The 22439-nt window shown below is 36.5% G+C and overlaps 1 protein-coding gene across 1 annotated transcript in view; it reads left to right on the forward strand.

Moving 5' to 3' along the window:
• Nucleotides 1-21952, forward strand: part of ppp1r16a (protein phosphatase 1, regulatory subunit 16A) — a 34129-nt gene extending 12177 nt beyond the window's left edge. The window contains exons 2-11 of the mRNA XM_026222907.1: nucleotides 8671-9148; nucleotides 9633-9703; nucleotides 10060-10205; nucleotides 11358-11461; nucleotides 14286-14410; nucleotides 14492-14617; nucleotides 15634-15709; nucleotides 15784-15913; nucleotides 16530-16692; nucleotides 18089-21952. Coding sequence (XP_026078692.1) covers nucleotides 8902-9148; nucleotides 9633-9703; nucleotides 10060-10205; nucleotides 11358-11461; nucleotides 14286-14410; nucleotides 14492-14617; nucleotides 15634-15709; nucleotides 15784-15913; nucleotides 16530-16692; nucleotides 18089-18574 — 1674 coding nt within the window. The 5' untranslated portion in view covers nucleotides 8671-8901 and the 3' untranslated portion in view covers nucleotides 18575-21952. The remainder of the gene's footprint in view (nucleotides 1-8670; nucleotides 9149-9632; nucleotides 9704-10059; nucleotides 10206-11357; nucleotides 11462-14285; nucleotides 14411-14491; nucleotides 14618-15633; nucleotides 15710-15783; nucleotides 15914-16529; nucleotides 16693-18088) is intronic.
• The last annotated feature ends 487 nt before the right edge of the window (nucleotides 21953-22439 follow it).

Consider the following 22439-nt stretch of genomic DNA (forward strand, 5'->3'; position numbering starts at 1 on the left):
GCATTAAGAGCTGAGGGGGTGAAAACTTTTGGAATTTGAATTTCAAGGTAAATTGTACTTAATTTATGTTCTGGGAGACATATAAGTATATTTTGTTGCTTACGAAGGGCAGAACTAAATGTAAAAAAAAAAAGATATTTCAATGAAAGACCACAAACAGTATTAAGAACCAAGGGTTCCCAAAAATTTTTTAATGGGGTTATTTTAATAATTTCAGCAATTTTTTTTGTCTTGTGGACTAAATATAAACATCTTTTATGTACAGAATATCTTACTCAGGACAGTACTAAATAAAAAATATGCATTTAGTGTGATCTCTCTTATTTTTTTTACAATTATTCACATTTTCACAGATTCTGCGAGGGCTGCCCAAACTTTCGAGCCCCACTGTATACCTAAAAAAATTATAAACGCAACACTTTTGTTTTTGCCGCCATTTTTCATGGGCTAAACTCAAAGATCTAAGACTTTTTTCTATGTACACAAAAGGCCTATCTCTCTCAAATATTGTTCACAAATCTGTATAAATCTGTGTTAGTGAGCACTTTTCCTTTGCCGAGATAATCCATCCACCTCACAGGTATGGTATATCAAGAAGCTGATTAGATAGCATGATTATTGCACAAGTGTGCCTAAGGCTGGCCACAATAAAAGGCCCCTCTAAAATGGGCAGTTTTATTGTATTGTTGGGTCTGAAAACCAGTCAGTATCTGGTATGACCACCATTTACCTCACGCAGTGCAACTCTTATCCTTTGCGAGTTGATAAGATTGTTGATTGTGGCCGTTGAATGTTGGTTCACTTCTCTTCAATGGCTGTGCAAAGTTGCTGGATATTGGCAGGAACTGGAACACGCTGTCGTATACGGTAATCCAGAACATCCCGAACATGCTCAATGGGTGACATGTCCGGTGAGTACGCTGGTCATTCAAGAACTGGGATGTTTTCAGCTTCCAGGAATTGTGTACAGATCCTTGCAATATGGGGCCCTGCATTATCATGCTGCAACATGAGGTGATGGTCATGGATGAATGGCACAACAATGAGCCTCAGGATCTCTTAACGGTATCTCTGTGCATTCAAAATACCATCAATAAAATGTACCTGTGTTCATTGTCCATGACATATGCCTGCTCATACCATAACCCCACCGCCACCATGGGCCACTCGATCCACAACGTTGACAGTAAACCGCTCACCCACACGACACATTACAGGCTGTCTGCCATCTACCCTGTACAGTGAAAACCGGGATTCATCCATGAAGAGAACACCTCTCCAAAGTGCCAGACTCCATCAAATGTGAGCATTTGCCTACTCAAGTCAGTTACGATGACGAACTGTAGTCAGGTCGAGACCCCGATGAGGATGACGAGCATGCAGATGAGTTTCCTTGAAACGGTTTCTGACATTTGTGCAGAAATTCTTTGGGTATGCAAACCAATTGTTAAAGCAGCTGTTTGAGTGGCTGGTCTCAGATGATCTTGTAGGTGAAGATGCTGGATGTGGAGTTCCAGGGCTGGTTTGGTTATATGTGGTCTGCGGTTGCGAGTCCGGTTGGATGTACTGGCAAATTCTCTGAAATGCCTTTGGAGATGGCTCATGGTAGAGAAATTAACATTCAGTTTATAGGCAACAGCTCTGGTGAACAAATAAAACACAATAAAAAATTGTCCTTGATCTTGCAAGCCTTTCAATGGGATAAGCGGGTGTGTGTTGTCAACAGTTCAGAAGGAGTGAAATAAAGTGCATGCATCTGTAATAAAATGTCCATCACACTGCTCCACGGGGGGAATAAAGGACTCCTTTAGCAAATCCATGCTTTTTTGTAATATAAATATCCAGATTTCATATGTAATAAACACTTTTTTTCAAAAATTTTGGTGACTGTGGTATGTGGAAGACGTATGCGTCACTCGCACACCTCTGGAAAATGTAGATGCAAAGGAAAACAAGTCTCCTCTTGGCTTATTTCGAGATCCTTCAACGTTTTTTCTTTACAAATTTGTGCTTCTAATTCGTGACCAGCATTTTGTTTTGTTCTCTCGATGCGCTAATCACTAACCATGCAGCGCTGATGTATTATGACATCCGCCTACACGTCTTCCAGTTCTCAACAGTTAGCAGAAGTGAGAAAAAAAAGTTTATTATTGTTTAAATCTGGATATTTATCTTACAAAAACGCATGAATTTGCTACAGGGGTCCTTTATTCACCTCCCGGAGCCATGTGAGGGATATTTTATTACAGATGCATGCACTTTATTTCATGTCTTCTGAACTGTTGACAACAGTTTTGTTCATTCTCAGGTGAACTAACTCTTTAACCACTGATTTCTAGTAATTTACTCTTTTGGAAGGCTTTTGCGAAAAAACAACAAATGTCTTCACAACATGATGGCTAAGGTGTCAGCAACAATAAAGTTACGCCTTCTTTCTTTGCGTGAACATTTGGGCGGCATTAGGTAGATCTTCCCACACAGTGACGTAGACGTTGGGCCATGTTTAAATGAGGCGTTTTAGTAGGGCATGGATTTAGTCTTTACAACTTTAGGGATCTTATCTATTCACAAGCAGCTTGTAACACTCCAAAGAGAAAGGTAAACTTGAAATCGCATCATATGACCCCTTTAGTATTAACAACATTTAATTCAAATGTCCACCTAATCTTAAATATTTGGCCACTTCTTTATGATAGTAATGCTACAACCACTGCCATTGTGCTTTCACACAGGACGCGTTTGCAGTCCGCTACTCGGTGCGTGAACAATCGCTGCACTGCTGCAGACACAATGCTCCTGGAATGCACTGACGGACCAGAACCATATTTCGAAAGATGATTCTTCTATTAGTGTAGGTTTATAATATATGATTTATCTTATAAATCTGATAGAATGGTGCACATTGGGTCTCATTCATGAAACACGAGCAGAACTCATTTTTGTGTAAATCGCGTGTAAAGTGGTTTTGGAGTAAATTTTCGGATTCATTAAAACGTTCGTATTTTACAAATGTTAGTCGGTACGAAAGAAATCTACACCTGCTCCCAGCCACGCATAAATAGTGCATTTAACGTCTGAACGTTTTGCTTATTAATACGGCTGCATTTTAATTCATCTTAATCGGGTACATATTTACACAGCATTTTGAAAAAAATATAATATATATTAATTACATATGGTTTTTCTTTTAACTTTTATTATGAGAGCCAGTAATAGGATCTGTAATATGCTGCCAAACTTCCTTTTTTAGGACCTGATACGCTACTAGTACGCTTGAAATTAAAATGTGGCGTTTTGAATGTACTTCTGATAATAAAACTTCAATTTCTGCAGCTGAGAAATGTTTCTTTTTCAGTCGCTTTTGAGAAGACATGTTGAAATTCCTTCGTTTGGTGTCATAATATGATGCTCATATATAGTTGTCAGTCGGATTTAATAGGCGGGATTTATGGTAATTGACGACTGATTGGAATTCATTAACACACACACACATTTCACTATCACATCTGGCGTTTACGAAGTTTTTGTGAATCAGGAGAAGATTTTTCGGGAAGTTCTCTTTACGCGCAAATCACTCAGATATTTACTCGTATATTTACAAATGTTTCATGAATGAGACCCAATGTTCCCAGATGAACATTATAAGCAATTCAGAGCCACTCTGAGATGCACATAACCTACATGCATATACATAAAGCTTTTATATGGATTCTTGTCCTGGAATGCGTCTCTATTTTGCTGGTTAATCGACACGGACAAAATGCAGTCAAAGTTTTTTTTTATTCTTTTTTTATATATAATTGAGTACACAAATTTAATCATGGGAATCATGACAACCCTACATAACATGATAGCCAACCCATTGGCCTTTTTTTTTCAAACAGACTTTTGCCCATTCAACTGTCAGGAATCAGTGCTATAGTCATCATGCGGCATCAAGTAAATCTGGGTGTCATTTTCATAGCTATGGTTAGCAATTTAGTTATTTCACAATATTTTGCTTTGCATATTATGTGACTATATGCAATCCCACATGAGTAATGACTCTTGTGGGACTCAGCATGTCATGAATGTCAACTTAAACGTATGGTTGCCTATGCTTCACAAAGAAACCCCTTCTTTCTAAGAATGACCTGAACCATTTGAGGACTATGCTAGTTGTTTGCTACTTGAGTTTCTTTAACAGCCAATAGAAAAACCATCCCATTCGTTTAAAGTCTGTAGGCCTAACAGTTTGGGCTGCACAATAATTTTTAGTGGAGAATAATAAAATATTTGTAAAAAATATTTGAAAGAATAGAAGTTACTGGTGATGTTAGCAGATGTGAGAAGCTTCCTTTAGTAATTTATTTCATATTTGCCATATTTTCATTTAAAAATTAAACCTTTATATGTCCACCTTGTCTAACAAGCACAAACTTTTACAACTAAATGTGAGAAGAGATAAAAACTAAAACTATGAGAGAAAAGATTTCAGTATGAACACAGTGTGAGCAGTTTGTGCCTGATTCCTAAACAAAAAACTAATATTGATCATTATTTACCAAATTTGAAAAAGAATGAATGAAACAAAATAATCCTTGTATAGTCCAGTGGAATAACTTCAGCATATCTATTTTTCAATTTGTGGGAAATTAGGTGACAGGATCGGAACTAAGACTGAATAGAAAGTTGACATATGGCTTTTTTCTTTTTTTGGGGCTCACCACTCATATTTGGTACAATTTTTGTGAGTTAACATTTGTTTGCTAAAAGGGCGTGAATGACATATCCTTGTAAACGATGATGTTGATTCTGTTTATGTTCATCACTAGCAGTAGCCACTGAAGCAAATCATGCTTAACATTATTCACAGAAACTAATGGTAGAATACATGTCCATTGTCAATAGCATAGAGATGCATGAAGCATTACTCATGCATCACTTTCAAACCAAACAGGTTTCTGTTGGTCAGTGTAGCAAGACAGATCTCAACATGACTGAAATCTCCATGGTGAACTTTTTCACCCTGATATGAAACTCCTGATTGCCTGAATACCTATTGCAAAAGCTAGATATAGCCCATAAAATGTTTCTGCACTATGTTAAATGTGACCACACCTTTACAAACGCATTCTTGGAAAACCTGTGCTGTATGAAGATATAACTACACTGGAGAGTTAGTCGTCAGCACTGTCATATAGTTTGAGCATCACCTTCAACTTTGCTTAACTACATTGTTATTAATATTACAGTATACAGTTACAACAACTCATACGGGGCAATTCATATGTTTTTGAGGGCATATTTATTAATTTTGGTGGCATTTCTGAATTTGCACAATGCTATTTTAGACCAATGCCAGACTAGCTTGCTTGTTTGTTTGTTTCTTTCTTCTGATGAACTCAGGATAAGATATTTTGATAAATGTTGGCATTGGCTAGTCAGCATAAGGCTAGTCAGAGGCCAAAAAATCCCAAAACATTAAAGACACTTTGTCCAAACTTAAACCATGGCACTTACTCATACACACACACATTTTCCTCACCTTTGCATTTCACCTCTGCTAGTCTAGCTTTCGAATAAACCTAGTATTGCACACTGTAAGTAAATATTGTTTGGCTCTGTAACAAATTATGATTTAACTTAGATGTACTGTAGGGTCAGTTAGTTATTTCAAGTCAACAAAATACCCCAAAATGTAATTGGCTTTCTGTATATCTTTTCAGTGGTTTGACTAATCTAAATTATTTTAATAACTTTTTGTCATGATGGTCAGGGAAGTTGTGGCCTAATGGTTAGAGAGCTGGACTAGTTACCAGAAGGTCGCCGGTTTGAGTCTCAGTGCTGGCAGGATTTGTAGGTGGGAGGAAGTGAATGAACAGCGCTCTCTTCCACCCTCAATACCCATGGCTGAAGTGCCCCTGAGCAAGACACTGAGCCCCCAGTTGCTCCCCGGCCGCTGGATCTATAGCTGCCCTCTGCTCCGGGAGTGTGTTTGCTTCTCACTGCTTGTGTGTGTGCACTTGGATGGGTTATGGGGTTTATGGTCTCTGATACACAGATTCTTAAACGGATCCAAAAATGAAAATCATCTGTCATTCTGTCGTCAATTACAGGTGCATTTCAATAAATTAGAATGTTGTGGAAAAGTTCATTTATTTCAGTAATTCAACTTATTAAATAAATTCAGTGCACACAGACTGAAGTAGTTTAAGTCTTTGGTTCTTTAATTGTGATGATTTTGGCTCACATTTAAAAAAAGCCAAGCAAATCACCCATCTCCACAAATTGTGGAGAATATGGTGATATGCCAATCAGCTAATCAACTCAAAACACCTGCAAAGGTTTCCTGAGCCTTCAAAATGGTCTCTTAGTTTGGTTCACTAGGCTACACAATCACGGGGAAGACTGCTGATCTGACAGTTGTTCAGAAGACAAACACTGACACCCTTCACAAGGATGGTAAGCCACAAACATTCATTGCCAGAGAAGCTGGCTGTTCATAGAGTGCTGTATCCAAGCATGCTAACAGAAAGTTGAGTGGAAGGAAAAAGCTCCACGCCCGTACAGCCCAGACTGAGGGCTCAGATGCGGTCGGTGTCTGTAAACAAGGCCCCAATGTTCAAGAACTCAAAGTCCGTGTGACAGTATTAAATCTAGAGTATGGTCCTGAGACGGGTTGACTAACCCCATTAGAGTTCAGAATGTCTATAAATGCTGATCCCTATGCATCTATTTCATTATCAATATGGATATTAAAATCACCAACAATTAAAACGTTATATGCAGCCAGCACTTGGATGTAAAATCACCAAACTCTTTAATAAAGTCTGTATGGTGCCCTGGTGGCCTGTATACAGTAGCCAGTACAAACATCACAGGGGATTTATCATTAAAATGTGTTTCTCTGGATGATGTTATATGAAGCACCATTACTTCAAACGAGTTATACTTGAAGCCTGCATTCTGAGAAATCCTGAAAACATTGTTTTTGAAGCATTACTTCTCCCTTTACCTTTTTGATGCAGCATATGTTTATAACATTAATCTTGGGGGGGTAGACTCATTTAACATAATGTAATCATCAGGTTTTAGCCACGTTTTTGTCAAACAGAGCATATCTAGAATATGATCAGTGATCATATTATTTACAAAAAGTATTATCGTAGAAAGGGACCTGATATTCAATAAGCTAAGCTTTATCATTTGTTTATCCTTATTGCATCTGTTTTTTTATTTGTTGAACCTCAATTAAATTGTTACTCTTAAATTGCTTTGGACGTTTTTTGTATTTTCTTGTTTGGGGAACAGACACAGTCTCTATAGTGTGATATCTAGGTGAAAGAGTCTCTATGTGCTGAGAATTAACTGACTTCTGTGACATGAGGTGGCTAGCAGATGGTTGGTTTAGCCAGTCTGTCTACTTCTTGACCTGGGCCCCAGTTATTCAAGTATAAACACTAAGACTATATGCCATATTTCTGCCCCAAAAGCTCGTCCAATGGGGGTAGCTGTGGCCTAATGGTTTGAGAGTTGGACTTGTAACCGGAAGGTTGCAGGTTCGAGTCTCGGTGCTGGCAGTAGTTATAGGTGGGAGGGAGTGAATGAATAGCACTCTCTTCCACCTTCAATACCCATGACTGAAGTGCCCTTGAGCAAGACTCTGTACCTCTAGCTGCTCCCCTGGCGCTAGATATGTAGCTGCCCACTGCTCCAGGTGTGTTCACGGTGTGTTCACTTTTCACTGCTGTGTGTGTGCACTTGGATGGGTTAAATACAAAGCACCAATTCCGAGTATGGGTTACCATACTTGGCAAATGTCACGACTTTCACTTTTTCACTTTCACTTCACTTTAAATTGTCTATGAAACCTATGTTAAACTGCAGGCACCATCCAGCCATTGAGTGATGACAATCTGCTATGCATCTCATCATCAATGTAAGCAGGGAAGGGACCAGAGCATATTATAGTTTCTGACATTGTGCTTGCAAGTTCACACACCTCTTTAATGTTATTTTTAGTGATCTCCGAAATCCTGGCGAAGTCGAACATCATTAGTGCCGGCATGAATAACATTCTTACTGTACAAAGAGAGATAAACTATACATGTGGCAAGTGGTGCAAATAACAATAGCAGGAGAAGCCAAAACTCACCGTGCATGATGAAAGATTATTAAAACAGTTGTTTGATGAACTTGTGAAAAACCAGAGTGAGAGAGTAACGAGAGAAAGGAGAGGAGAAAAGAAAAAGAAAAGAAAACCGCAATAGGCACGAATGGAAATGCTAATGACAAGCTAACGAACGCTAACGTGATGCAGGTTCACTGCGCTAGCGGATTAAGAATAAAAGCAAACGATCAAATTAATCAGATTAGATTAATATATAATATCAGAAATATGGTGGGAATTAAGTTATATTTTATCACTTTAAACAACAGAGAGTGATAGTAAGATTCTACAGAAAAAACAAAGCTACATGGAGCTACGATCACAAAATAGCAGCAAGGCAAGCAGGAAGCAGGAATAACACTGTCCAACAGCGACACCCGCAGGTGTGGGTGTGACTTGCTATATAATTGGCAGTGACAGGTTTAGCAAGTTGAAATGGGCCTTGTAATATTCTTGCATAATGAGCTTTCTGTGTTCATTGAAAACTATAACTTTTTTTTTTCGTTCTTTCTTTGCAGAACCTGTTCTCCTGGTCCAAATAGGAAAAGTTATTAAAAATATGATTCGTCATTGGCTTTCATCTGCATCTCTACATTATCCTATTGGATCTCGAGTTTGTATGCTGCTCTCATCAGACGTTTGGATGTCAGAACTGCAAGTGTAAGAGAGTCGAATGCCTATGATAGGAGATAGCAGAAACCACAGTCAGAAGGGATTGTGAAGGAGTTGAGAGTCTTGACTTGGAGGTTATGGCAGAGCATGCCGAGCTGCTAACAGAAATGGCAACTAACGGACGTCTCTCAGCCACCGAGCGCCTGAAGCATGCACAGAAGAGACGGGCACAGCAGCTGAAAGGCTGGGCTCAGATGGAGAAGGACAGTGCCAGTAGTCAAAAGGGCAACCACAAGGGAGATGGGGTGAAGAAAAGCAAAAGGGTGACCTTCAGCACTAGTGTGACATTAATGGAGGCTGCAGCCAGGAATGACATAGAAGAGGGTAAGAGACTAACAATATTGCACATTTGTTTCACTAATTACAATGATTTGTAATTTCAAACACCCTTGTTAAAACTTCTTTTTAAAATGTAAAAAATGTATTATAAATCATGCTAGATCTTTATCCATTAATGTGACATTTAACAGCAGTTATAATTTAGTTTTTCTTGACTGCTGTATACTCGTCTCTTACTCAAAAAAATGTTTTGGTACTCTACCTTTAAGACTTGTAAGCAAATGCAAATGTTAGCACATGCTTGCGGTGTGTTTGGACATGTTAGCGTTTTACTCTGGAAATCAAGATAACATCAACAAAAATAAACAACAATTAGAAAATAAAATCCAGTGGGATTTAACAGAAACAGAGGTTGATATTTAGGCAAAAAAAAAAAAAAAAGGCAGTTTTTTTTAGGGCCGGTAATGTCATACATTTTCCACAATGTTTGTAGTTTTGGTGACCTAAGAGCATCTGTGTCTGTTGGCAGTACGAGAGTTGCTCAATAATGGAGTCAGTCCAAACTTGTTCAACGAGGACGGGCTCACTGCACTTCATCAGGTACATGCTCATCAACAAAAACAACACACACACACAACAGCTGATTTTAAATTGTTTTCATCTTATAAACATAAATACACAAAATCATAATGTTCAGTCTTTGAAGTGTAGTAAGTCTTACCAGCCACATAGAAAAACAACAAAAATAAAAATGCTCCATAAGGTTAGCCACCTTATGGAGCATTTTTATTTTTGTTGTTTTTGTTTTGTTTTGTTGAATGGTGATATATCGATAGACCACTACACTAGACAATTAGTTGTTGGATATCCTTTCAATTAGTTGAGCATCTTATCACATCCTTTCTCTTAAATCATGTTTTCCACAGAAAGTAATTCACTATTGAGTTTCTTTGTAGAGCTGCATAGATGATTTTTTGGATATATCACGCTGTCTTCTGGACGCGGGCGCAAATGTGAATGCGTGTGACAGTGAGCTGTGGACCCCACTACATGCGGCAGCCACCTGTGGACACACTGACCTCGTCCAGCTGCTGATAGAAGCGTGAGTCTCAATTTATCATTTTTACTGCTTTGTAATACAAAACATTTTTTCTTGTATATATCAGTCCCTCCAGAAAAACGTGATTATGCGATTGCCTGATTTAATGCATAATCAGCCAAAGGCCGCATATTTATGTGCGGTCACATTTTTTCAAATACGCCGCTCTTTTGCCGCATTAATTGCCGATTTCAGAAAGCAAAATATGCGGGTCTAGCATGATTTCATAATCCCTGTATTTTCGTTGCAAAAACCTCACATATATATTAACAGAAAGTTGAAAAATGTTGCGATTACTTCACACAAGTAAAGCGCCATTTTCCCCCTATTGCCATGGGAACCTTATGAAGTGACGTAATTACGTGACGTGAGCATCATCTGCAAACCCCGCGGTGAGAAACTTGAAGCGCGCAAATCATTCTTATTTGCCAACAAAAATAAGCGCAAAGCAGTTTCCCGATTTGTTACATGACAGTGGAGCCAAATTATACTGCGAGAACTTGCAAAACTGCGGTTTGATGAAATAGAGAAAAAAAGGTGATTCCCCCAACACCCCCTTTCTCACTAGGCTACTAACACTGTTGTAGTTTCATTCAGAAGTTGATGCAACTTTACAGTTGTAAGATTGCACTTTTTTGTTACAGAACAGTACCAAAAACTTACAGTTGTAATTATATTAGTAGTATGTAAAATAATTTACGTTGCAGTAAGAGATTGCAACTTAAATATTCTGTGATTTAGTATGCTCACTTATCATAGGAAGTAATAAGAAATTACTCTTTACAGTAAGGTAGTAGCCTAGTGAGAAAAAGGTGTTGGAGGAATCACCTTTTTTTCTCTTTTTCATCAAACCGCAGTTTTTGCAAGTTTACGCAATTTCATCGCATAAAATTGCAAAAATATCCTGCATATTCCATCGCATTTTTTAAGAAAATGTGCCGCAAAATCAAGGATTTTTGCCCGTAACAATCACAAAAAAATTCACGTTTTTCTGGAGGGACTGATATGACTGATATATGTATGTATGTATGTATGTGTATATATATATATATATATATATATATATATATATATATATATATATATATATATATATATATATATATATATATATATATATCCTGTGATACAGACTGTCTGTGTTCATGTGTCCAGGGGTGCAGATCTGTTGGCGGTGAATGCAGATGGAAACATGCCGTATGATCTGTGTGAAGACGAGGCTACACTTGAGCTCATAGAGATGATCATGGCAGAGCAGGGTGAGGGTTGCTTTAATATACCTACTATTGAGCTAAATCAAACCTCTTATGACCAGTGCTGAGGAACGTTATGTTTAAAAGATAAATTATTTCAACTCTCTTGAAAAACAGTAACTCATTCTTTTATGGACAGTAATTCATGCGATTCTTTTGTGTTATATATGCTTTTAAAGAGCATGTTAGTATAGTAGGTTATTTCTCCAGAGCAGGGCTTCTCACTTTTTCATGTTGCCACCTACCTAAATTCGATCCTTGCGATCCTGACTGATTTCTGACTGATAAGCGAGACTGTATAACAAATGTTATGTATATGTATATCTATTTATGTAGAAATAGTATATCCTAGAAATATATACAAAAAAATATACAAATAAAAAAAAGAAATATGGTAACACATTACAATAAGGTTCCATTAGGTAATGTATTAACTAACATGAACAAACAATGAACAATACATTTATTACATTATTAGTTCATGAAAATGCAGTCATTCATTGTTAGTTCATAGTTAGTTCAACTATTGTTAACAAGCACATCTTTTAATTTGAATAATACATTAGTAAATGTTGAAATGTCATTAAAGGGGGGGTGAAATGCTATTTCATTCATACTGAGTTTTTTACACTGTTAAAGAGTTGGATTCCCATGCTAAACATGGACAAAGTTTCAAAAATTAAGTTGTACGTTTGAAGGAGTATTTCTGTTCCAAAAATACTCCTTCCGGTTTGTCACAAGTTTCGTAAAGTTTTTCCGAGTATGGCTCTGTGTGACGTTAGATGGAGCGGAATTTCCTTATATGGGTCCTGAGGGCACTTCTCCCGGAAGAGCGAGCGCTCCCGTATAGCAGAGCACTGAGAGCAGAGGCATTCAGTGATCAGAGCGAGAGCGTCGCGAAATGTCACAAAAGGAGTGTGTTTTTGGTTGCCAGGGCAAGATTACCAAAAAAAAAAAACCGCATTAAGGGACCAGTGGACGGAGTTTATTTTTACAGAGCATCAACGGAGTTGTGCAAGTGTTTGTGTTTGTTCCCTGCATTTCGAAGATGCTTGTTTTACAAACAAGGCCCAGTTTGACGCCGGATTTGCACATAGTTTATTTCTTAAGGATAATGCAGTCCCAACGAAAAAGGATCACGATCGTGTGTTGGAACCACATGCGGTGAATAAATCTGCTTCAAATATCTCTGTTGTTAACTTAGCTATCGGCGCGTAAGCACATCAAGTAAACAACATGCGATGTTGTCATCAAACTGCACTTTCCACATGTACAGCTTAAAAAAAAAAAAAAAAAGACGACAAAGTGGAACTTAGTCATTTTCCAAACCCGCTAAGCAAATATATACAGTTTCAGTACATACCACATAGAGACGTTGTTGCTGATGCTGCTCTTGTTAAATTTCAGCCTCTGGATCTGATTCTGGATCATAAATATACGCTGAATCTGACTGTTAGCCATGGTTTGTTTTGGATGTTTTTTTCCTCACGGTAAAGTCACAGCTTCCAAACGCTCTCAACGCAAAATCCTACTGGCGCTCGTGATTCTTTAGCTCCGCCCACACGTCACGCCTCCAGCCGGTTGTGTTTTTCCGGGAAAAATCGGTACAGGCTATCTTTCTCTTATGAATATAATAAAACTAAAGACTTTTTGGAGTTAGGAAGAAAACAAACGTTGTATGTTTTAATTCTATGACTCTTCTCATTATTTAAATACATTCCTGTATTCGGTCTGGAATATATTTCTAGCCTCTCCATCACATCTTGCTTTTCGAAGGGATAGCTCACCCAAAAATGAAAATTCTCTCACCATTTACTGTAATCCCAGATGTTTATGACTTTCTTTCTTCACATGAACACAAGCTAAGATTTTTAATCCATATAATGCAAGGGGACAGGACCACTTCAGAAAGCACACAAAGTGTCAATATTAAAATATTTTTCTTACGTAAACATCGTTTCACTTAAGAAGAGTGTTGCATGAGTTACGGTCATATTCTCTGTGTATAGTTTTTGAAGAACACTTGCATTATATAAAGAGAAAGATTTTTTTTTTTCTAAAACTCTTAGCTTGTGTTCATCTGATAAATGAAAGGCATATAGGATGGCATGAGGGTGGAAATGGAAGTTGGTGTTCCGCTGGGTTTCATTTTAGTTGTTGTTGAACTAAATATACATGTTTAACTTGTGCCATAGCATTTTTTTCGTTCTCTCCCTTTAACCATTCTTCTGTATGTCTGTCAGAAAAAAAGTACTTCTACTTTTTTAATACTTGAGTACAATTTATTGTTGTACTTTTTTTAACTTTTACTCAAGTATAATTTTGACCAGGTACTTGTACTTTTAATTGAGTAAAATTTTCACTGAGTACTTGTACTTTCACTTGAGTAAAGATTTTGAGTACTTTTTACACCTCTGACTAAGATTAATAAATGCTGTAGAATTATTGTTCATTCTTAGTACATGTTGACTAAAGAAGTTAGCAAATATTAACTCATAAACCTTATTGTATAGTGTTACCAGAAATATATACAAATCTACACAGCAAATTAGTAGTTTGACACAACAAAAGTTGTTTTTGTAATGGGTTACTTACAGGTATTTTAAGAAAAAATTATTATGGTCCCAATATGTTACAGATTAAAAATGAAATCTGATTGTACTGTTCAACACTTGCTTCTTGAAAGTATAAGAGAACAGACCCCGCTAAATGATGACTTTCTATGTCAACTGCTTCAATAGCAGTTTTAAATCATTTTTAAAGATTATTTGCTGTTTGCAGTACATTTATACAGTGATTCTCTTGCTAGTATCTATATGTTTGTATTTAGGGATTACTCAAGATAGAATTGATGAATGTCGCGGAGCCAAGGAGAGAGCAATGTTGTCTGACATTCAAGAGCTGGTTGCGAGCGGAGCTGATCTGAATGTGAAGGACGAGCAGGGGGCCTCTCTGGTAAGACTCAGCAGTGCAGGTGGACGGGACGATCATTTAGAATGTTACAAAAACTAAATATCTTGTGTGTTCTCTGTGTAGCTGCACATAGCAGCTGCTAATGGATACATGTCGGTTGGGGAGCTGTTGCTGGAGCACAGAATATCTCCTAACGAAAGAGATGCTGACGGGTGGACGCCGCTTCATGCTGCTGCCTGCTGGGGACAGGTGATTATGGAGAAACATCAGGGTTTAGTGCATGGAAACTACATTTGTCACATTTATTTTCTTAATGCATGTTACTGGTCTTGTTTTACATTTTTTTGAAACTCAAAAATATAAATAACATATTAGTCACAACTTCAGCTGTTTCATTGAAAGCGCAGTTACATAGGCATTTTTAAGTTATATTGTAGGCTGTTTCTTCATAGAAATTTTTAAAGATGGTTAAGACCACAGAACAAGCAATAGCAGTAAGAAGTTCCTGAGCGTGGAAGCAATTTATATGAAGTGCTTTACATTTACAATTATGCATTAAGCAGACGCTTTTATCCAAAGCAACTTACAGTGCATATTTAGGCCGTAAATTTATTTACCTGTATGTGTCACCTGGGAATCAAACCCACAACCTTCCGCGCTGCTAACGCAGTGCTCTACCACTGAACCACAGGAACCTATTGCTTATATTTTTGTGCAGCACATTAGCTGCCACCTTCATTGATGGTGTTCCTGAACTGCTCATGGACATAAAATGTGTTAAACTGATGATGTATGTTGTACAGATGGATATATACATACCTTATACTGTAATGCTAGGTAAAAAAACTCACATAGATACTTCAATAGGTGAAAATAACAAATGCTGTTTAAATTCCTTTAAGTATATATTCTGTAATAACATTAAAAATAAATAAAATGTTTACCCATCCTACATTTTTTTTTAATCTTGGAAATTGTACGAGAAATGTTTATGGCTAAAGGGGATGCCCCTTAGAAATAAATATTTCTCATCAATTAAAAAAAAAAAAAAGTTTTGTTTTGTTTAATAAAATAGAATGAGAGAATGGAAAGTTCTTATTAATAATTTATTTATTAATGTCCTGTCCCACCTTCCTATTTAGTAAGTAATAAATTGTACTCCTAGTAATAGTAAACATGTAATGGACTTTAATTCATAAAGTTGGCAAAAACATATGAACTTTAATAGCATAATGAATGTAGATTTTGTCTTTGTTCACATTTAGATCCAGATGGTGGAGCTGCTGGTAGCTAATGGTGCAAATTTAAACGCCAAGTCTGAGCTGGATGAGACGCCTCTGGGTATGACACATTCCAAAGGTTTGATCAGGAGTGACTTGCCTGGAGGCTTTACAATACTTTTTGTTATTTTGTAGATGTGTGCACTGATGAGGAGGTCCGCACCAAAATGATGGAGCTGAAACACAAACACGATGCCATCATGAAGGGTCAGGACAAACACAAAAACACACTGCAGAGACGAGTGTCCAGCACGGGCAGCCGAGGGTGAGTGCTGATGAAGAGATTGCAATGCCACACTTCTCATCTTTTAAGAAGAAGTTGTTGCTACAGAAAATAATTGATCGTTTTTTGTAATTGATATGAGGTGTAGTTTGAAGCATGTAATGTATGGCACAAAAGCCAAAAACATTGTACAAAATACTTTTTAATACTCAGAATTCAAAAAGTATGCATACAGTGCAACAACACAAACTATGAGGTAAAAAAACACGGATTTGTGTGTTTCATTTGCTTTGAGCTTCTGGTGCCAATATGTGGGCCAAAGAAAAAAAAAAGGGGGGTTTCAAGCTTTAAATGTATTTATATTTTCCCCATAGTTTATAATGTGTCCTGCTTAATTTTATTTTTGGGAGGATCTGTGATCCATGTACATAACACCACTGTAATATAATAAAACACTCACGAAAGAATATGTTTGCTCATAAATACAATGCTAGAGATCAGCGCTTTGCTCACTTGCAGTAATGTTTACACTAGACTGCTGTAATTGTCATTTTTTCTGGGTGGATAATTGTATTAATCATGGTAATTGTGATCTTTATATACATTCAACTGTGTTAATATCAAATAATCCTCTTCTTTGTGTGGTTTTTGATTACAGTAAAGTAGTGAGGCGCACCAGTGTGAATGAGCGCAGCAGTCTGTATCGCCGAGAGCATCAGAAGGAAGCCAAAGTGTGGCAGGAGAGAGGAAGACAGACAGATGCCCTGGATGATGATGAAGACAGACAGACTGATGCTGAACTGAACCTGCATGCTGCACTGGTGAGAAATTCCATTCAGTGTTTGAAAACTTCTGATATATTTCAGGTTGGAAACACAAATATTTTTTATATATATTTAATTTTTTCCCTTAAAGCTGTGTTGTGTATTTTCTGCATCCCTAGTGACACCAAGCCGCAGAATAATAGTAGTAATAATAATACATTCTATTTTATGAAATACCTTTATAGCAAATGTCTCAAGGTGCTTAAACACAAAACAGAGGAACATTAAAATAAACGTAAACATGCATAGAAAAAGATTAAAAGAAAGTAAAGGCAATCCCCAAAAAATAGGTCTTAAGAAAAGATTTCAGTAAATGAATATACTCAGTTTCTCTATTATGAATAGGGATATTATAGTAAAAAAAAAATGCTATATATATTATCGGTGTGCCCGAAGCTGAATATGTTATTCGGAAAGGCACGGATAATGGCTTCAAAAACGAATAACTGATAACTAATAATTCTGCCCTAATATTCGGCTGAGGCTGCAGGACAGTCTGGTGTTTGCTAGGTAACAGGTGAGCCAGGGGATCAACGCAATATTTTACACAAACCTCCTAAAGTCACGCAATAAGTGTGTGAAGTGAATGAATGTAAACTTTATGAATGAAAAGAGCGCATATCAAACACTGCATTGCTGTTGCCTCTCTGTGCATCTCTCAGAAATCAGAGCTTGGCAAGAATAAGATCAACTAAAATAATACATCATACGTGTTCGACTATTTGTGTATATTTAAAAGGCAATGATTTAAACCTTATAGACTAGGAAATGATGCATGAATGAATGGAATAAGCACTTCGCAATCATCAGCCAGTGATCAGCTCCAGGATGATCAAAGACAGTCTGGAGTTACCTGTAAGTACTGTGACAGTAAGAAGACGTCTGTGTGAAGCTAATCTATTTTCAAGAATCCCCCGCAAAGTCCCTCTGTTAAAAAAAAACTCAGAAGAGGTTACAATTTGCCAAAGAACACATCAACTGGCCTAAAGAAAAATGGAGGAACATTTTGTGGACTGATGAGAGTAAAATTGTTGTTTTTGGGTCCAAGGGCCACAGGCAGTTTGTGAGACGACCCCCAAACTCTGAATTCAAGCCACAGTACACAGTGAAGACAGTGAAGCATGGAGGTGCAAGCATCATGATATGGGCATGTTTCTCCTACTATGGTGTTGGGCCTATTTATCGCATACCAGGGAACATTGATCAGTTTGCATATGTCAAAATACTTGAAGAGCAGTATTTTTCAAAGATTTAGCAAAGAATAGAATGATCATTTAAAGTGCAAACTGATCTTTTTATGTTGAGAGCATTCAATCATGTGTTTGTGACGTAAAATATACAGATGTAGCCATCCCTGGTGAATTTTCTTGTACTTGTCCCTCCTTTGGTTTAGGTGTCTGGCTCTAATGCAACCCCTGTTCCTCCATTAGAGGTCGGCGAGGTGGAAAATGGAGCTCAAGTTTTGGGGAACGGCAGCACAGCTTCATTTTCTTCCTCGCGTCCAGGAGAACTCCAAGGCGGGGGTCGCATGGATCGCAGTGCCTCCTATCAGCTCACTCCAGCTTCGACTGCTGCTGGCGGGGACGACATGAGCAGAGAAAGATCTCACCACACGCTCGCAGATCTCAAACGACAGAGAGCAGCAGCTAAACTGCAGAAACATCCAGCACCTGCTTTACCTCTGTCTGCAGACCCTCAAGATGTGGTCATCCCTGAAGGACCCCAGGGACCACTGGAGCCTCCTGAATCAGTGCAACAGGATGTGTCCCCCAGTGAGGTCTACTTCACCCATGCTAGTGGAGATCCACCTCTACTGAAGCTGCGAGCACCAGAAGAAGACACCGCTAATACAAAAGAGCCATGCTGTGGACTCATGTAGAAAGCAGCGGATGAACGTGTTTGGTTTCAGATGATTGTGCAGTTCTCGTTTACTAGAACACGTGGACAGACTAGAATTATGAGGCAGGTACGTGGAAATTAGTTTTATGTCCAAGTCACTCTTTTTTTTCTGGCACACAGACTGAGGTAACTGACGTTTTCAACACTAATGTGAATGAAAGTACCGAAACATTTGATGAATTTACATGGATATACAATGTATAACACAAGAAATCAGGAAAAAAAGGTGACCGTTTCACGGATTTATTGCTTTATTGTAGTATTTCAATCTTTTAAGCTCATCATTTTATTTTAATTAGTTGGTATGGTCATTAAAGTTTCAAAGTATTGATTCAGTTGTTCAATACATAGAGAAAGAAAAAAAACTGACACTGAGCACTTTACTTGACCAAACTTTCAACAATCTTCACAACTTTTATAGATATATAAATACATATAAAAGTAATCTGAGCACAAAAAAGCACATTTGAATTGCACTGATCAAAATAAAATTGTTTTTTTTTTTAACAGTTCTGCTGCAATCTTACAACTAGCACACTTGCTCTAGTTTTTCATTCACCGCTGGTTGCACTATTTGATCATTATTACTGCTTTCAACACCCTCGTATCCCAGCATCTGTCTGCATTGTTTATTGCCTTGAGATTAAACTTAAGCTAATTTTAAATGTAAAGAAATCAATGTTTGTTTTCTGTTGTTATAATTTATTTGATCATAATGTTTTTCTTCAAACCTTCTCTTGAACATAGAAAAAAACAAAACACTTTGCTGAATTTTCTCACATTTTTATTTTTAATTCATCACACCTGGTTGTAATTGCATGAAATAGATGCAATAAAACCAAACTGAAAAATAATTGTATATTTTTTGGTCTGAATACCTTCTGGGAGTTTGGTTAAAAATTTTTAAAATTCAAATAATTTCAAAACCTGTTTTTTTTTTTTTGTTTAAAAATGGAAAATAAGAATTCAAGATGATTTTTAGATTTTTGTTTGTTCGTCTAAAAAAAATATGACTTAACAGCACTAATCTTTTCTCACATGTTGGACAGAGAATTAGTAGCTGGATTCTGACTCCTTTACTAATATACAGGGTTAAGATATATATTCCAAAATATCATTTGTAACTCTTAATACTCCCGGGATTATATCTAACACTCTGTTTTACATATGAATCTTTAACTTTTTTTTATCTTTTTTTTTATGCTGCAGCTGTATTCTGATTATCAAAAGATTACAGAAGAACGTAGTGCACTTAGACACATTTCAAATTGTAAACTGTACATTTAATGTATTCTGTTACCCTCCTGTCCACGTAAAGTCACTTTTCACTTCGTTTTCATTAGTTTTTCTAAACTTATTTGTAGGGCGATGCCAAGAAGAAATTAGTTTTTTAGTGCTGCCACAATATGCAAATTAAATATTCAAGCTTGAAAAGGTTTTTTTTATTTTTTTATTTTTATTTTAATACCAATTGAAGAAAAAACAAAAAATCAAGCTGAATTAAATTTTTTTTGAATTCCCATTTTCCCCCCCACAAAAAAATACAGTGTGTAACCAAAAAACTTTCATCAGTTTGGTTTTAGTGGATTTTCGATTGGAACAAAGTGTGATGGAATTTTTTTTTTTTTAAAACTGGCCTATGAGATTTTTTGTTTGTTTCAAGAGGGTCGAAAATGTGATTAATGGTTTGTGCATTTTTCCATTTTTTTCAAGGTACACATAGCTGACTAAATTGCTGCCAGGATCAAATGATAACCTTACATCATTGTCCCATTATTCCATCTATTCCTTTTTCCTTTTTTAACAAAAAAAAAAAAAAAAAAAAAACTAATTCCCAAAGGACAGATATGCATCTTTATTTTATAGACTGTGTAGAGGTATTTTTTAGAAATGGTCAAATAAAGAAATATATACATTTTAATGTTTTTATATTAATAAAAGAGAGAAAAAAAAATCTAATATCATCTCTCCTCCTTTACTCCAGCTGCAGAAGCATCAAATAAATTGCAAAGAAATATACACGTAATTAATGTTTAAAGATCTCAGGCATGCAAAATAATCTAGATATTTTTGAGAAACTATATCTGCAACATAAAAATACAAATGCCTCATATAAATGAGTCAGTGTATTGGCGGCAAATGTTTCTCGATGAAAGCAGTAGGTTACAGTCCATGGTAAATTGATTCTTTATTTCACCTGTATATCTGCTGTAAGGCATGCTAGAATTAAAATGATTTATCATTTCTATGATTTTCAATGAAGCAAGAATTTGAGTTTCTCTCTGCACGTGTTAAAACCATTATTATTTCTGGTTTAAAAAGAAAAAAGGAATTGACACAAATGTACAAGGACCACAGGATGCTAACAGGTTAAGCTATTTAGTTAGTTAGTGCAGGCTGTTCTCAAAATTCAGTGAGATTTAAATCGAATGAGTGATGGAAACACTATTTTTGTAATGACTTTCAAAAATATGAGAAGCTTTAGCACTTTCAGGCTTGAGTTTAATACTGTAGTGTTACATTATTTTGTGTGAATAATTGAATTTTTATTTTCCATGAATGCACATGCAAAGTGTTGTAGGTGTAAAACGCCCCTACCCCCCCGGATTACCTGGTTTGATCACATTAAGTTCTCTAGTTCCTTGTTTTGATGCTCCAGTCTTAAAAATTTCAAAAAATGTTTCAGTTTCCTAAATGCAGCTCCAAAGAGTTTTCTTTTAGTGATTTCATGATCTTTTTGTATTATTTATTTAATGAACTTTGTAAACTGTTTGTGTGAAGATGTTCTAGATATGTTAGGATGTATAGACTCAATGACAAGCAGATGCTAAATGGCATCATTGATATTACATGAGCTTTTTGAATCTCAAACATTTCACATTTATCAAATATTCTGAATATTTTGGAATTTCCTATAAGCGACTTTATAATCTAGAAAAAGGTCTAAAATTGATATTCCAGAATGTGACACTAAAATGATACTACAGAAACTGAGTAATTTCTAGGTGTAATGGTCCATTTGGATGCTTAAATCTATATTTAGTATAAATTGGTAAACACTTTATCAGGGTTATTTATTTTGGCATTTTTTGTATATTTGAATTTGAAATATCTTTTGGTTGTGTAATCTGAACTCTATCATGAAACATGTGCAAATATTTCATCTTGACATGCAGTGTTTTATCCTGAAAAGCACTTTTCACATTGCAAAATGCCTTTAATGTAAAATTCCTTGTTTTTTGGACATCCGTTTTGTACATTTCTATGTCATCTAATTCCTCTGTTAAATGTAACACTGATGTCTGTAAATATATTGAGAGATTAACCAGGTTTGAATAAAATACACTTGCATACTGAAATTATAAATAATTCATTTCTTTAGAAATGCTTCCTCTCCAGCCTGAACATGAAATTTTTCAGTTTGTGAAATTTTTGCATGTTTTTTTTTTTTAAAGAGGTCGAGGTTGTGAACCTTCAAACTAGCAGATTTGTCTTTATCCAGTAGTTCCTGTGCAACTGTACCAACGTCACTGAACAGTTCCGAGTTGATGGTGTGGTGAAATTGCTTATATAACTGAATGCTTTATCACTCTCAGAAAAAAAGGTACAAAAGCTGTCACTGGGGTGGTACCTTATTAAAAAGGTACACTTTTGTACCGCCCCAGTGACAACTTTAGTATATATATAAAAAAAAAAAAATTCTGAGAGTATATATAGTGTTTAAGGACCAGTTGAGACAACATCGCAGATTAATGTGTGTCATCATTTGAAAAACTATGGAAAACCTATTAAAACATTCCCACATGAGCACTCACTTCAGTGATTATGTATTTTTGTAGGCTAAC

The sequence above is a fragment of the Carassius auratus genome, chromosome 37, assembly GCF_003368295.1.
Source record: "Carassius auratus strain Wakin chromosome 37, ASM336829v1, whole genome shotgun sequence".
Lineage (NCBI taxonomy): Eukaryota > Metazoa > Chordata > Actinopteri > Cypriniformes > Cyprinidae > Carassius > Carassius auratus.